This window comes from Meriones unguiculatus, chromosome 5, assembly GCF_030254825.1.
Source record: "Meriones unguiculatus strain TT.TT164.6M chromosome 5, Bangor_MerUng_6.1, whole genome shotgun sequence".
In the NCBI taxonomy this organism is placed as follows: Eukaryota; Metazoa; Chordata; class Mammalia; order Rodentia; family Muridae; genus Meriones; species Meriones unguiculatus.
In genome coordinates this window covers 111,480,963-111,496,301 of record NC_083353.1, presented here as the reverse complement: position 1 = coordinate 111,496,301, position 15,339 = coordinate 111,480,963, and the positions used below count along the sequence as shown (strand labels likewise).

General features: G+C 52.5%; 1 protein-coding gene and 1 long non-coding RNA gene across 11 annotated transcripts in view; one reads left to right on the top strand and one right to left on the bottom strand.

Moving 5' to 3' along the window:
• The window catches only part of Mical3 (microtubule associated monooxygenase, calponin and LIM domain containing 3), a 184,564-nt gene that overhangs the window by 133,906 nt on the left and 35,319 nt on the right, over positions 1-15,339 (top strand). For 6 of the 10 annotated variants that reach the window (XM_060384107.1, XM_060384109.1, XM_060384105.1 and 3 more), the window contains 4 exons: positions 4,223-4,418; positions 11,051-11,307; positions 12,646-12,735; positions 14,557-14,694. In XM_060384107.1, the coding sequence (XP_060240090.1) occupies positions 4,223-4,418; positions 11,051-11,307; positions 12,646-12,735; positions 14,557-14,694 (681 nt within the window). The remainder of the gene's footprint in view (positions 1-4,222; positions 4,419-11,050; positions 11,308-12,645; positions 12,736-14,556; positions 14,695-15,339) is intronic. The other 4 variants (XM_060384113.1, XM_060384111.1, XM_060384110.1 and 1 more) reach the window with 2 other exon arrangements.
• Positions 9,577-12,750, bottom strand: LOC132654278 (uncharacterized). Its single transcript, XR_009591940.1, has 3 exons — positions 12,491-12,750; positions 10,997-11,217; positions 9,577-10,520 (listed from the first exon to the last, which is right to left on the bottom strand). It is a non-coding gene; the product is annotated as an uncharacterized LOC132654278 (long non-coding RNA).

Genomic DNA, 15,339 nt, shown 5'->3' with positions numbered 1-15,339 from the left:
AAGCCAGACTTGAGTTTGATCTTTAACACCAAAGAGAGAGAGAGACCACTTTTGGGAAGACCCGTAAATGGCAAAATAGTGTGTGTCAGACAGATCAGTGATTTCAGGCCAGTGTGTTACAGAGAGACGAGTCATTTCAAGGACGGAGCCACTTCTTAACATGACTCCCCCTGACATCCTGAGTCACTGGCCCCTCCTGGCAGCTGTGTGATACAGCAGTCCATCAGAAGGCAAGCTCCTCTGGTGCAGAGGCCCAGTTGGCCTAGCCACCTTTGACACTGGTTGCTGGAAAAGGGGGGGTCCATGAAGATGGATGGAGTTGGCGGTTGGATGAATGGATTTTGGAAGCCATGTTTCTTCCCTGTGCCTTGTTTTCACCTCTCATCAAATTCATGTTTTACTCGGGCTTCCCTAGCAGGAAAAGTTGACCTCATCCATCATAAAATAGAACAACAGTTCTGGAAGGAGGTTAGGTAGAGAGATGGGCCATTAGTACCCGTGAGGCCAGAGGGATTAGCCAAGTGTTCTACAGCCAGGAGGCCATCACAGTTTACACTGCATTTTCTTATTCGAAAAACAACCAAGAGTCCAAAAGGTCCCGACTCACAGGATAAGTGTTTGAGGAGGTAGAAATTACTCATTGTTGACATGTGTAAAAGATTATACTGTACCCCATAAATATGTACAGTTGCTGATGGTGTGTTGGCAAAGTTCTATTAAGAGGAAAAAGGAATTGGTAAAATGAGCCAGAAATGAATTCGGGGCCGAGGGAGAGAGAGAAAGCCTCAAGAACCCCCTCCCAGCACTGAAGTTTTGTGAGCACTGCAGGAAGGCAGGGCCTGGGGCCAGGGAGAGCAGATGCCACCGACCATCACGCTGAAGCCCGCCTGCATCCCTCGCACCCTCCATGAGTCAGACAGCCACAAATAAAGGATTCTGGCAGCTCTCGCACATCAGCTGAGAGCAGGTTGTCCTGTTAGCAAGCTGCTTTGGGGATGATGTATGGTACTCGCGTGGGCAGTGACTGTTCCAAAACAGAGCCTCAGGTCAGACCGGGGCCTTTTTCCTATTTAGGATGCAGCCAGATCCAGGGAGCTCTTGCCTTTCGGTATGCATGAAGCTGTAATTGGCCTTCCTGTGACCTGAGAGCAGCCTGTCCTGACTTAGAGACGAATCAGCCTTGGCACTGATTCCAGGTCCTTCCTGCCACTTTTAGCCGGGAAGTCCCTCCGCGCTCTGAGGACAGGGATGATGCGGAGGGCAGGCGGGCATCTCTCCCTGAAGAGGCTGGCTATCTCCTACTCAGACCAACTTCTGCCAGCCTCGTGTGTTTGTGTGCTTGTTTGGAACTACGGTCTCGGTGTGTTGCACAGGCACCCATGGCCCGAGCGATCCATCCTGCTGCCTCAGCCTCCTAAGTGGCTGACAAGCCTCAAAGCATTTTAAATACCAGTGTCGGGACTGCGGCAGCTGCTGCTAGTTTTCATCCCCGTCTCTTGCAGTTCCTCCTCCCAGCTTGTGCTGATGGAGGAGGGGTTGTACCCTGGTGACGGTGTTGAGGTCACCACAAAGGCCTCCACCACTCCGCTGCTTCTTCCCCTGCCTCTTTCTTCACCATCTGTCTGTCTGAGAGCTCTTTGGTCGGGACAGGGGACCAAGGATGCATGATCCATTTGCATCATGCGTGCCGAGGCATTTCAAGGCTGTGGGCTTTGGTATTCTGTGAGTGCCGGTACTTACCCAAGCATACTCTGAGCACCATCTTCCCTTTGGGAAAACTGAGTCTCTGTGAGACCCTAATGCCTGGGATTCTCTGCCTGAGTAGTCCCTTCTCACTGAAAGCTAGACTGAGCTAGAACCCTAAGTGGCTGCTGGGTAGGCCAGGGGTCAGAGACAGCGCTACTCCCTCCATCTTACTGTTTATGAGTGGGCGGTTGGGTGGATGGGTTGATTTTTGTTGCAGGGTCTCTGGCCCTTATACAGCCAAGAATGACCTTGAATTTCTGGTCTGCTACTACACCTGTTTGAATCCTAGGGCCTCATGCATGCCAGACAAGCACTCTTCAGCTAAGCTGCATTCCCAGACCTTTACCCACTTTTGTTTTTTTGTTTGTTTGTTTGTTTGTTTGTTTGTTTTGTTTGGGGGGGTGTTTGATTTTTGTGACAGGGTCTCACTATATAGAGCAGGCTGGCCTCGACTTCATGCGCCACAACACCCAGCTTTACCTTCATTCTTGCTTGATGGTTTTGTTATTTATTTTTTAATTTTATGTACATTGGTGTTCTGTCTGTTTGTATGTATGTGTGATGGTATCAGATCCCCTGGAACCAGAGTTGCAGACAGTTGTGAGCTGCCATGTGGTTGCTGGGAATTGAACCCAGGTTCTCTGGAAGAGCAGCAGGTGCTCTCAACCACTGAGCCATCTCTCCAGCCCCTGATGGTTTTGTTTTTGAGACAGGGTCTTGCTATGTAGCCCAGGCTCATCTCGGTGCTCCTGCCTCAGCCTCCTGAGTGCTGGGATGACAGTTGCAAGCCATGAGGTCAGGCCTTCCGCCTTTATCTTTACAAAATCTCCAGCAAGATACTTAAAGCTATGGAAGCATCCTTCCCCCAGGACCTGAAGTGTGAATGGTGTCAACAGTTCTGACCGGTTCTGGCTCCTTTTCCTGTTGTTGTTTGTAGCGTTTCTCCTCCCTAGAGCCTCAGGCTCCGGGCTTAGACTGCCAAGTCGGGATGCTCGGTGATCCGTTAGTCTGCACAGTTTGTGGACGACAGAGAACTACCACCAGGCAGAGGGCGGAAGGCCCGCCATCCCAGGCTCCGGCTTTTCTGTTTTAAGGCATTTTCTCATCTAAAGAGCCACAGTGGGACCATACGGTGACGCCTCTGAAGGAAGCGATGACCAGGGCCCCACATGTGCCCTCTCTTCGTGTCACAAGTCCAAGTCCAAGCACGGTGGTCTCTTGAATCGCCGCTCTCCTCGTGAAGCTCGATTCTTAGCCTCACCACTCACAAGCTGTGTGATGTCAGGCACCTAAGTGTCTACATACATCAGCAGGCCAGCCTTGCAGACTATTTTCTTTTCTTTCCTTTTAATATTTCTTTCCGAGACAGGGTTTCTCTGTGTAGCCTTGGCTGTCCTGGAACTCATTTTGTAGACCAGGCTGGCCTCGAACTCACAGAGATCCACCCGCCTCTGCCTCCCGGGGTGCTGAGATCACAGGTGTGCGCCACCACGCCCAAGCTAGTTAACAGCGTAGTCCTCCAGAAGACCATCCCTGAATAGCCAGCACCCGACACTGCTTTCTTAGGTACTCGTGACCCCATGAGCACGCATCCACATCAGTGCTTGATAACTTAAGCCCCACAAGCTGTCCACCTGTAAGAATGGAAAGGGTTTTCATTCCTCGATTTTCCACGTCACAGCAGTTGTCAGCAACGTGATGAGAAAGATTCTCACCACGTGTGGTCAGGGAGTCCTTGGCTTGCTCCTGATTGTTACGTGACGTGGGTGCTCGTGGGTACGTGGGTGGCTGGTGGAGGTTGATGAGGAAGGAAAGGACGGATGAGCCAGCACCCGGGAGCCTGTGTCCTCCTGAGGCCTGGGCAGACAGCTTTGCTTTGGGGGATGGGTAGATCCGCTTGCCTGGCTGCGTGCCCCTCTCTCGCAGTCTGTGTACGTAGCCCCGAGACACCCTCATCCAGCCCTGTGCGTAGCTTATACTTTCAAGCCTGTGAACTTAGTGCTGAAAGGTAGAGTAGGGCGTTTAAAGTGACACTTCCGAGGATGGGAAGACCAGCAGCGGTCAGCCTGAGGACCTGTGGTAAGATCCCGTCAGCACAGGCTCGCCTGGATTTGCAAACAAACATGGCATCGGTTCCTGCTTCTCTGTAAAGAATCTCTAGTCGACTTGAAAGCTGCTGCTGTGTAAGAGCCCGGAGATGGCAGCAGCTGTGCCAGGACTGTACCCTGCACCTGCCTGTATGCACAGAAAAACTATGCTGTGGCAAAGGAGTTGCATAGTTACATAGTCCATAGTCCATAATTACAGTTATGGGCTGGGGCTGTAGCTCAGTGCTTACCCAGCATGCATGAGGCCCCCAGCACCAAATGAACCAGGTCCACGTTCCCTTTCGTCCTGCACTAGCTCCTGTCATCCATTGCTGCGGTTTGGCTTCTGCCTTCATCCTCAGAGCACCGTCCGTTTGCTTTTCCCGCAGGTTCCAGCATGAACGGCCTGGAGGAGCCCAGCATCGCCAAGAGGCTGAGGGGCACCCCTGAGAGGATCGAGCTGGAGAACTACCGCCGATCCGTGAGGCAGGTAGAAGAGCTGGAAGAGGTGCCTGAGGAGACGCAGGCCGAGCACAACCTGAGCAGCGTGTTGGACAAGGGCACCGAAGAGGATGTAGCCAGCAGGTCAGCCAATGCCCATGATTTGCCTGGCTCCGGGGTTCCTGGGGCAGCAAGCCACAGTTTCCTCATCTATGACGTAATGCCACTAGTGCCTTCCTCAGAATCAGTGTGAAGGTTAAGGAACAGGTAGGAGCATGGTGTTTAAAATGGCCCTCAGCATGTCCAAGCATTTGGAGTTTCCTCTGGGTGCTGCTGGTCATATATGTGTCCATGGGAATATGAATCCTGTGAATAGATGTGGGTCACATGTTCCAGACAGTGGTAGTGCATGCTTTTAATCCCAGCACCTGGGAGGCGGAGGCAGATGGGTCACTGAGTTCGAGGCCAGCCTGTTCTACAGAGAGAGTTCCAGGACTACACAGTGAAAACTGTCTTGAAAAAACAGAAAGAAAGAAGGAAGGAAAGATTGGCAATAAACCTGTATCAGATGCTTCATAACGTGAGGGGCATCAGAGCAGGAGTTAGGGATTTTGCCTTACCTCCCTAGGGAAACAATAAGGTGCCTGAAGCGAGTGTGTTGTGTCTGTCTTCTGTACGGCACCAAGTTTGGTCAGGTGTGTTCGCGGCCTTCTCAGTGAAGGGATTACCGAAGATGAGAACTAATAGTCTTTTAAGAATCACCTTGTCCAAGCTGGGCACAAGCCTGCAATCCCAGGGCTTGGCAGAGGCAGGGGGATCAAGAGTTCAAGGCCGACTCGGGTTACATGAGACCTTGGCTTAAAAAGTAAGGAAGAATGAATGAATGAGGGAGGGAATTTCCCAGTCCACCTGGGGGAGCTTGTTCTCCCCCAGTTCAGAGAACTTGGCTCAGAACATGGCTGTGGACTCAGACCTGGACTGGAAGCCCACATCTACCACCCACTGGCTGTATGCAAATCACTTATCCTGTATGCCTCAGTTTCCCTACCTGGAAAGGCCATTATGCCTCACGAGCTTATTATAAACATCACAATGAATGCCTTGCACCCGGTGGTCACCAAATTAGCGTCAACAGTAAACTGTCGATACTCACGCGTCCATCAAAGTACCCAGGGATACATGTGTTGGTTTCCAGAACCTGACTGGCTAGAGCTTACAGTGCCTGAGAGCCTTCCTTTTCATGGTAATGCTGGTATCAGCAATAAGCCATGGACACTGGCTCCCAGGGTTTCTGGGGTCTGCAGGGCCAGCAGACATCCTGGGAGATTTTTCTAATCACCTCCATGGTTTTAGTCCACACAGTGCCTGCAGGTCCTAGACCATGTCACAGACCCTCGACAAGGCCTCAGTCTCCAGGTGGCACTTTCAGTGGTGTGCATTCGCACGTGTGCATGTGTGTTGAGGAGCGTGTGTGTGTGTGTGTGTGTGTGTGTGTAACACCAATTGCAGAGCACAGGCAATGATCAAAAGGCCTTGAGCAATGAAGACTCTTACTGTATCCTAGGGTGGCATGTGACATGGCCCTGGTGTGACTTAAACAAAGAGAGATTTTATGAGACATCAGGTGCAACTGTGTGATATTTTCTAGGGAGATAAGAAGAAGTATCAGTTAATCCCAGTTTAGGTATCTATGATGGATGAATGAAATGATCCCACTAGAGTCCAACTTTGTGAACAGTGAGTATATGCGGGGTTACACACAGAGCATGGGCAATTCAAAGAGTTTGGGGGATGGGAGAGACACCAAAGGCTGGGGAGAATTGACAGCATGCTTAGGAAGGCAGCCTGAGCACAGCCCAGCTGCTGTGTTCCTTATTGCCTGCCCTCTGTCAGTTCTAAAGAACAGAGGCTGGGGAGGTGGCTCAGTGGTTAAGAGCACTTGTTGCTCTTGTGGAGGACCCAGGTTCGATTCTCAGCACCCACATGGTGGCTCACAGCCTTCCGTAACTCAGTTCCAGGGCATCTGGCACCCTCTTCTGATGTCTGAAGGCACCAAGCATGCATGTGGTACACAGATACATAAAACGCTCACACACCTACGAAACTGATAAATCAGGGCTGGAGAGACAGCTCAGTGGTTAAGAGCACTGTCTGTTCTTGCAGAGGACCTGGCTTGCACAGCCAGCACCTACATGGTGGCTTACAACCCTCTGTAATTCCTGTCCCAGGGAATATGATGTCCTCACCTGTCTTATTTGGTCATGTCACAAACAAATAGTTGAGTAAAACATTGGTAATGAAATAAATATATATATATTTTTCAATTTAAAAATCGGTTAACCAAAAACTAAAGTAAAACAAAATTAAAAAGCCAGTCAGTGAGCTCCTGGGACAAACGGGACACTCAAGGTTTCAGAGGACTCCCCAGAGTTGATGGCATCATCAGTGTCACGAGAGGAAGCAGGCCATGAATAGACAGGAGTCGCTGTCCGCCCCTCTCTTCTGCCTCCGGCCAGAAGGCATTCTTCAGGCAGTAGAGAATGCAAGTCCCAGCTGGTAGCATGTGAGATCTCCCCGGTAGAGTGTAGAGAACAATATGTGCCTTCTTTGGCTCCCTGCTTGACATCAGAGTATCGTCAGGGTCAGTGGGACCAGGGGTGTGGCAGAACAGACTGCAGCCACTGAATAGGAAGAGCTTAACCTAAGAGTCAAAGCCATCCTCCCTTCCCTGTTTCCCTCCAAACGCAGTGGGAAGGAGCTGAGGAGGTAATTCAGTTGGTAGAGTGCTTGCCCAGCATACAGAAGTCCTGGATTTCATCCCCAGCACTGCAGTCCTGTGCTCCTGTAATCCCAGTACTCGGGAGGCGGGGGCTGAAGGATCCGAAGTTCAAGGTCATCCTTGCTTACATAGCAAGTTTGAGGCCAGCCAGAAGAAGGAAAGAGAGAAATAGGGTGAGGAGGAAAAGAAAGGAGGGAGGGAGAGGATCCCAGGGAACTGACATCAAACTCTGTAAGATCTGTCTTCTCAGAGACATGCATCTGGACCAAATTCCTGCACCTCCCCCTCTGATAGCCGCTGGTCCTGAATCTCCGATGGGTTCCAGGGGGGAAGTGCTGAGGAGCCTGGGCATGGGGCTGGAAGTCCTGATTTTCTTATGTCTTACTTAGCGAGGCTAGGCTGTAAGAGTAGCTGTTAGTGGAGGGGCCCTGTGGCTAAGGAAGTGAGTCCAGAGGGAATGTCCTCAGAGAATGCCGACACAGAAGTACGCTACGCTGTGGGATTAAACCCACAGTTTGTGCACACCAAGCCAGCAGGACTGAGTCATACTCCTGGTCCTCTTTCTTTACCTTCTTATTTTGAGACGGCGTCTCACTCAGTTGCCCAAGCTGGCCTTAAACTCACCGTGTAACTCAGGCAGGCCTTGAACCCATCACTCTCCTACCTCCGCCTCCTGCTCCCCGTCCCTCCCGGGAGGCTGGATCCCTTTGTTAGAAGGAAGAAAGGTGGACATTTTTATTGCATTTCTGCTACTGTATGGATCCTCCTCACGTAAAAAGTGTCCAGGCTGTAGTCCAAGGGAGTCCCCCTTCTCGGGTTCCTCCCCTCCCTCAACAGGCTGAGACCTCTGAGGTTCAGGAGCCCAGGTAAGAAGGGAGACCTAAAGTGAGCCTTGAGGCTGACGGTGCAGCTCAGTGGTGCTATGCTTGCCGGGCATACACGGGGCCCTGGGTTTACGCCTTGAATCTCTCGTGACTTAAGAGCTGGGTCGACCCTCAAACTGGCCCTAATGTCTTCTGGTAGAGTTGGCCTGAAGGAAGCTGCTGCCAGCTCCTGCAGGTTTCCCTCCACCCTTCCTGCAGTGAGGGAGGCTGCTCCCTAGGAGCAAATAGTAGTGCCTCTTGTAGATGCTCGTGCTTACAGCCCGTCGAGCAGAGTGGGGGCTGACCTTTCCGCTCCCGCTGCCATCCTCTCACAGCCCCTGAGCTGTCATAAAGCTAGCTGGAGTGGCACTAATAGCCATCATGGGGCTTCATTGTCCTCATCACAGAGGGAGGTATTCATCACCCGAATTACGCCCGGTACAGCTACACTAATAGCATGGCACGGGTGAGGTCAGGCTACAACTCAGGCCCCTCTCTTGGGAAGCCAGGCGTGGTCCCCTCCCAGCCTGGGTACACTGAGCCATGGAGGAGAGACGGAAAATTTACAGATGGGTGCTGAGGTCTCCATATCCTTACTCCAGATAGGAGCAACGGTTTGTGGCACACACAACACACCTCATGAACGAGAAAGTAAACTGATGAAGCTGTGAGACTCATGGGGCAGTAAAGATAACGGGGGGAAGTATCCGGAACTCAGGTGCCAGCTTTCCACCGTTTTTCTTTTCTTCTTCCTTGTTTCTTGTGTGCTTTTGAGACATGGCCTCACTCTATAGCCCTGGCTGGCCTTGAACATGGAGTGAACCTTGTCTCTGCCTCCCAAATTCTGGCGTTACAGGCTTGCAGCACCACACCTGGACAAGTTCCTGTGTTCATGCTTCAAATCACCTCCTCCCAGACCTCTGCCACACCTCCACTGCCAAAGCACACCTTATCATTCGCAGGGTCTTTTCTGGGTCACCTTTGCCGTTCCCGGCCATCAGAGAGTGTGAAGCAAGTAGAAGACCCAGCTTAATATAGCTGTATGTGTGTCCACTGGCCGAATTGTAGCAGGTCACAGAATGTTCTTTGAGCGGTATGTGGTAGTGCACCCCAGAACTCAAAACAACTGAGGGTTAGGCCAGCCTGGGCTACACAGTGAGACCCTTTCTCAAGGGGGGGGGGAAAGAAAGGCATGAATGAATGATTGAGATTGTAGAAGTGAATAAACAGTGCAAGAATGGGGGTTAGGAGTGGGGACAGGGGGCTAGAGAGATGGCTCAGCGGTTAAGAGCACTGTCTGCTCTTGTAGAGGTCCTGAGTTCAATCCCCAGCAACCACATGGTGGCTCACAACCATCTATACTGAGATCTGATGCCCCCTTCTGGCGTGCAGGTATACATGCAGACAGAACACTCATATAAATCTTAAAAAGAAAAAGAAATGGGGACAGTCCGAGATCCCTAGCCTTCCTCACAACCTGTGAGACAAGCACCACATAGCCTGCCTATTGAGGACCACAGTTCCAAGAGGCTCAGCTGCTTGAGAGGGACCCAGAACTTTTCAGAAGCTGTCATGCTCATGGCTAGGGCCTATCCCAGTGCACGGGGCGGGGATCATTAATGATCAGCTTGCTAGAACAGGCAGGGTCGGGGTGGGGGTTTGCAGCCTGCGGTAGAGACAGCAGCGTGTTCCCACGAGAAGCGAGCCAGCAGACAAGATGCGTGCTCATTTCCGACCCGGCTCACCAGTGTGACTTTGCCAGAAGCACCCTGAGACTCAGCCACTTGAGAGGAAGTCAGAACTTGCTGGAAGCTACCGTGCTCCGGCTAGGGCCTTTACAGTGGGGGGAAGGATGCAGAGGTTCAGGACTCCACCATGGAAAGATTTTCTCATGGTGGCATCCAGGAAACGGCCAGACTCAGAGCTTCCACTGTCCTGCTCCCATGGAGTCAGGATAGCCTTGCTGTCCCGGTTTCCAAAACATGTGATGTCGCATTCACTCAGGCCTTTGGAGTTTTTATTGCCACTCCATTATGTAACATAGTAAGTTTTGCTAGTCCATGTGGTTGATCTGTAGTCTTCAGGTCAACCTAAAGGCCCCCCCCTTCTCCTGGGGGAAGAAAAGTCTTTGGTCTTCCTGGTGTAACCATTCCCTCTATTCAGACTGAGTGTGGCCAGGTCACCGTAGTTCCTCCCATCAGACCCAGTTCCTAAAATGAGCACCGCTGCCTGCCTTCCAGCGTGTGCTTCGACTCACTCCCACGTAACAAGGGGTTGTGAGGAACTAACCCCCGCTAGCAGCAGCTTTACAGGGAGCCAGTGCTCTCCTCACCCCTGTGGAGCTTGGGCCCAGAGTTAGTCCTGTGTCATAAAATTCAACTCTTTCGTGAAGGCAGACTCTTCTCCAGCCTGGTCCAGCGCGTACCTCTGGCGGAGGACCGAGTCTCCTGACTCTGAAACAGGTCGGAGGCCTGTTTAGCAAAGGCACGAATGACTGCATCCTCCTCAGTGGGGCCTGAAGCAGGGCAGAGGTCAGGTTTTTGTCTCTGCAGGAGTCATTGAACGTAGCACTGCTTTCACCCCAAGCTGAGCTGGCCTTGTGCTCTGAAGGAAACAGATGAGAAGAATGAATGAGGGTGACCCCCACAGTTGGGGCCTTTCCTGGGGTTCCTGCTGTACCTGTGCTGGGCATGGGGCCTTTCCTGCACTTCACGGGGGTGGCATGCTCCATGGAGGGCTTGCACCTTGAACACCTTGAGAATTGGATCCTCAGTCCTCCCTGTGTGTGTGCGTGTGTGCGTGTGTGGCATGGACGCCTGCCAGTTCAGCCTCTTGGGGCTTCTTCCCCATCTCTACCCACCATGGTTCTCACTGGAAACTTCTAGCCAATTTGCATAGTCTAGTTGAGTTCCTCCAGCCAAACAATGGCAAGCAAGGACCCTCTCTCCGTTTTGGTGTGCAGTGAGTGGCCCAGGTTGGGTTGCTCCTCACGTGGGTCTACCTAGGTACTATAGGCGCACGTGTCTGTCTCCCACCCCATTCCTGGCCACTCTGCTCTTTAACCGTGGCCTTAAGCCCACCTTCTCCACGCACTCTCATCCCTTCACTCAAAGTGTGTGGTTTCTTTCTCTCAGCAGTTCTGAGTCCGAGATGGAGGAAGAGGAGGAGGAGGAGGAGGAGGAAGAGGATCAGCTCCCCACCTCCGACCTGGGCGGGGTTCCCTGGAAGGAGGCAGTAAGGATCCATGCCCTGCTGAAGGGGAGGAGTAAAGAGGAGCTGGAGGCCTCCAAGAACTTCGAGCCTGAGGAGGAGGAGGAAGAAGAGGAGGAATACGAAGAGGAAGAAGAGGAGGAAGAATATGATGAAGAGGAAGAGGAGGAGTCCAGCGAAGGTCAGAACCTGACCCATCCCACCGCCCACCCCTCCCCCTGTTTCTGGTGTGAGTGTAAGAAATCTGGTAGGCATTAGAGTCTGGATGTGCCTCAGGAACGGAGGTTTTCTAGCCCTCACTCACTGGCAAGCTGAGAAAAATGTCCCTGTGTACATTGGTATAGTTAGTTGGAAGTGGAAGGCAGAGCTTGTCTGAAGACTAGGTCCAACTTAAGTTGCTTTCACCTTTTCATTTCACCTCCCCCCGAAGCTTCGTGTAGACCTTATTCTAATAAGACAGAGAAAGCTGGCTCCTTTAAGGAGTCACCCATGGTGCTTGGTAGTGGGCTTCCTTGGATCTTAGGTGCTCACTAAGATCGAGCCACACTAGTCTGTGACCTTTGGGGCCTGAACAATGTCCCAGCCATTCTGGCTGCTTCTAAAGCTCCTCTTACCTTGGGCTTGAACTCCAGCCCCCTGTCTGGCTTGTGACCTGAAGACATAGGGAACTTGACTGTGTAGATAGAGAACATCACTGTTTCCCTGGCTGCAGAGGGCCCGTGGATGGTCAGCAAGGACCCAGGACTGGAGCCAGGAGATCCGACTCCCCTCGAGAGCCATGTTCACTTCTCAGGGGACACAGGGAGGGACCGAGGGAGGGCCAAGTTCTTATTCTTCCTGTCGTACATCAGCATTACGGGGATAAATTCCAGACAGCATGGGCACGGAGACTTAGCTCTCAGTGGCCCCATTGCCTGTCCTTGGATTCCGTGTGCTCGCTGCCCTGGACCATCCCAGCCTGCTCAAGGTCCGTACACTTGGTGTTGTTTCAGCAGCTTCCCTAGAGAGCTTCATCTCCCATCCTCCTGCTCTGACTCCTCCAAACGCCAGAGTGGAATCTAGGCATACATGCTCTGTCTCATGAGACGAGAATTAGGAACGTGCTAGAAGGAGCCTGGCACCAGCCAGAGCGTGGTTTTTCTCTTCTGTCATGTCTGCAATACCATGCTTTCCCAGCTTTCCCATGTGTTTGCCTGATGATGAATACTTAGCCGCTTTCAGCTCCCATACAACCCTGGGACGAGTTTGTCCGCCTTCCCTTCATTAAGACTTAACGTCCCAAGCTGGGAAGTTGACAGCACACTCAGCCAAGCCCCAGATGTCCCTTTGTCCCCACTGTGCAGTACATCTTTGGGGCAGCAGACCTGGATGCCCAAGTGGACAAGTGGCAGGACACTCTTGCTTGCAGCTGGGATAACTCTGCTCTCTGTTCTCTCTCCTCCCTCCATTCCCTTCTCCACTCTGTCCCGCTGTGGGATTCTTGGTGCTGTCTGTGGGTGTCTGGCTCCCCCTGCTGTAGAAGGGGAGTATTGCCCCTGGGACAGAGAACAACTGCAAGGCCAGTGGCTCCGGCATCTCTCAAAGGAAGAAGAAATGGGTACATGTGAAGGTACCCGCTTTGCCCGCTGCCCATCTCCACCCCAGCTCCCAAGCAGCCATCCAAAATACGCCTCCAAGAGCAGGTCCCACACGGAAAGGTCTTTTTTTGTAAAGCTGCTCTCCCAGGCTTTGGTCATACCTAGCTGGGTACCTGTCTCTCAGAGACCCAGCCTCCTCAGAAAGACAAAGCACAGGCTAGAACGTGAGACGGCAGGTTTCTAGAGGACAGAGAACAAAGTCTGTAGACTGTGGCCCACCTCTGTCCCTGAGGCCCTTGCTCTAGGTTGCCTTTTTCCAGTTAAACCTCACTGCCCAGCCCCAGCTCTTCAGTCTCACTGCAGGTTCTCTATGCCCCCCCGCGCGCGCACACACACACACACACACACACACACACCCCACAAGGCTGCAAGTGCTGGCAAAAGGCAGAGCTGTGCCCAGAGAAAGCAACTCTTCCCCATGTTGCTTAGAAGCCAAAGAAAGGACCAACCTTTTTCTCTGCATCTCACCCTCCTGGTCCTGACGCATCTAATCGCTCAGTGCGCTTGCCATGATTCAGCCCTTGCCAGCACCATCTGGGCAGACGATCTTTGGGGATAAATTGTGATTCCGTAGCGATCAGTAAGAGAGTCTGGGGCCAACTCTCCTCATCACAAGGCAATTTAACATCCACATTGGAGCCTTCACTCAGTCTTCGCGCCATGTTGCATCTTCATTACCTTAAGGGTGTCAAGGGGAGGAGGCAGGCACACTCCCCAGATGGAAGCTGGCTTCCGGCAGAAGCCGCACAGTCCTTCAGATCCGTGGCACCTGCTCTTCCTGCCTGACTAGCCGTCCTGCCTTCCTTGGTGCCCGCCCCCACACTCCCTAGTTACTGGCTGTCCCTTTACCTTAACCTACCGTGTGGCATGATTCAAGCACTAATAAGATGGTCCTGTGGGACCAGGGGCTGCATGTGAATTCCACGGCGTGCACAGAGGGGGCGCTGGTGAGCTTCTATTTACCTGAGAGGCAGATCTCATGCCCAGAGAGGTCAGAAGGCCTTCAGATAGCATCAGGAAGGAAGGAAGGGCATCACTCACAGTAGGGCAGAGGTCTTGCCTCACTCCTGCCTGAAGGCTGGAGTTCCAGACCTCTGCTCCGGCCCCCAGCTGCTCTCCCTTCCTCGGTGCTGACCCCCATGCCACTGTCCCTGCCACGTCGACCAGCATGCAGCATTTGGTCTCTGGCCAAAGGGCTTTAAAGCTCCACAGCAGCAGCTTTACTGCAGAGGGTAAAAAAACTAAAGTCCCAGAAAAGCACGTGTCTGTCCTGGTTAGCTGGCTGGCCCCTGGCAGAGCGGCACCACCCTCACCTTCCTGGGATTGGCAGGAAGGGTGTCCTCAGGAGCTTGTGCTGTGCTAGCTAACCTCCTTGGGCCCCTGGAGTGATGGTCCTACAAGGTGAGGTCATCACCTCTGTTGCCCTCGGGGCAATGAGGGCCTCAGATCCATTTCCTGATGGAGAGGAAGAATTCCTTCTGCATTTAGAGGTGGAGTGTGTGGGTTTCACTGAACTAAGAGGTGTGTGAGGAACTCAGAATGACTAAATCAAGCCGATTGAATAGAAGGTGTATGTGAGTGTATGTTATACGGTGTGTATGCTGTATGTTGCTGTATGTGTGTGCAAGCATGTATGTTCTCAATTTTTACCTCTTTCTGATTCACGCTGGTCCTGGCAAGCACTGTAACTCTTTGTTTCCTTTCCTGTGCTGTCTCATCCCCTCCTTCCCTCGACTGTTCGCTTTTCCCTTCTGTCCTCGCTGTGCCTCCTTCCGGGGGACCGGGCACCCTAGCTGGGAGCAACAGGCTGCAGCAGCTCATAACGGCAGCAGATCCCCTGGCGATCCAGGCTGACGTGCACTGGACACACATCCGGGAGAGAGAGGCGGAGGAGAGAATGCTCCCGACCTCTGAGTCCTCCGCTTCTAGAGGTAACAGCATTGGGCCCCAGAGTCCAGGGTGCCTCCTGAGCACCCACTCCGGGCCCCTCCCCCGGCCGTCTGCTGGGGGCCGCTGTCCTTGGTTCTCAATCAGGGATGTGTAAAGTTCTCTGAATTGTGAGCTTGTTGGCTGTCTCTACTGGTGCAAAACAGGAGAGGGAACTCCGCCTGGAAGGCTTTTCTCAGCTGGGCACACTTTATCCCTCTTCAGAGTGTGTTTGCAGAGTGGGTACCCCATGAGTGCATGGCAGGACCAGAGCCGATATAGAAGAGCGAGTGAGGAGAAGTATGTCAGGGAGCCTCTGGTGTCACTGTCATTTTCAGCCCAAGTTCTAGTTTCCCGCTAAGGTGCAGGTGTGCTTTATTCTGCCTTCTATGCTGTTTGTTTGTTTGTTTGTTTGTTTGTTTGAAACAGGGTCTCACTGTGTATCCCTGGCCAGCCTGGTACTCTCTCTGTAGTTCAGGCTGGCCTTAGATTCACAGAGGCCTGCCTGTTTCTGCCTTCTCAGTACTGGGATTAAAGGTGTGAGCCACCGTGCCTGGTCTTTTTTTTTTTCTCCCTTCCTTCTTTCCTCTCTCTCTCTCTCTCTCTCTCTCTCTCTCTCTTTTCTTTTAAGACAGTCTCACTAAGCTAGC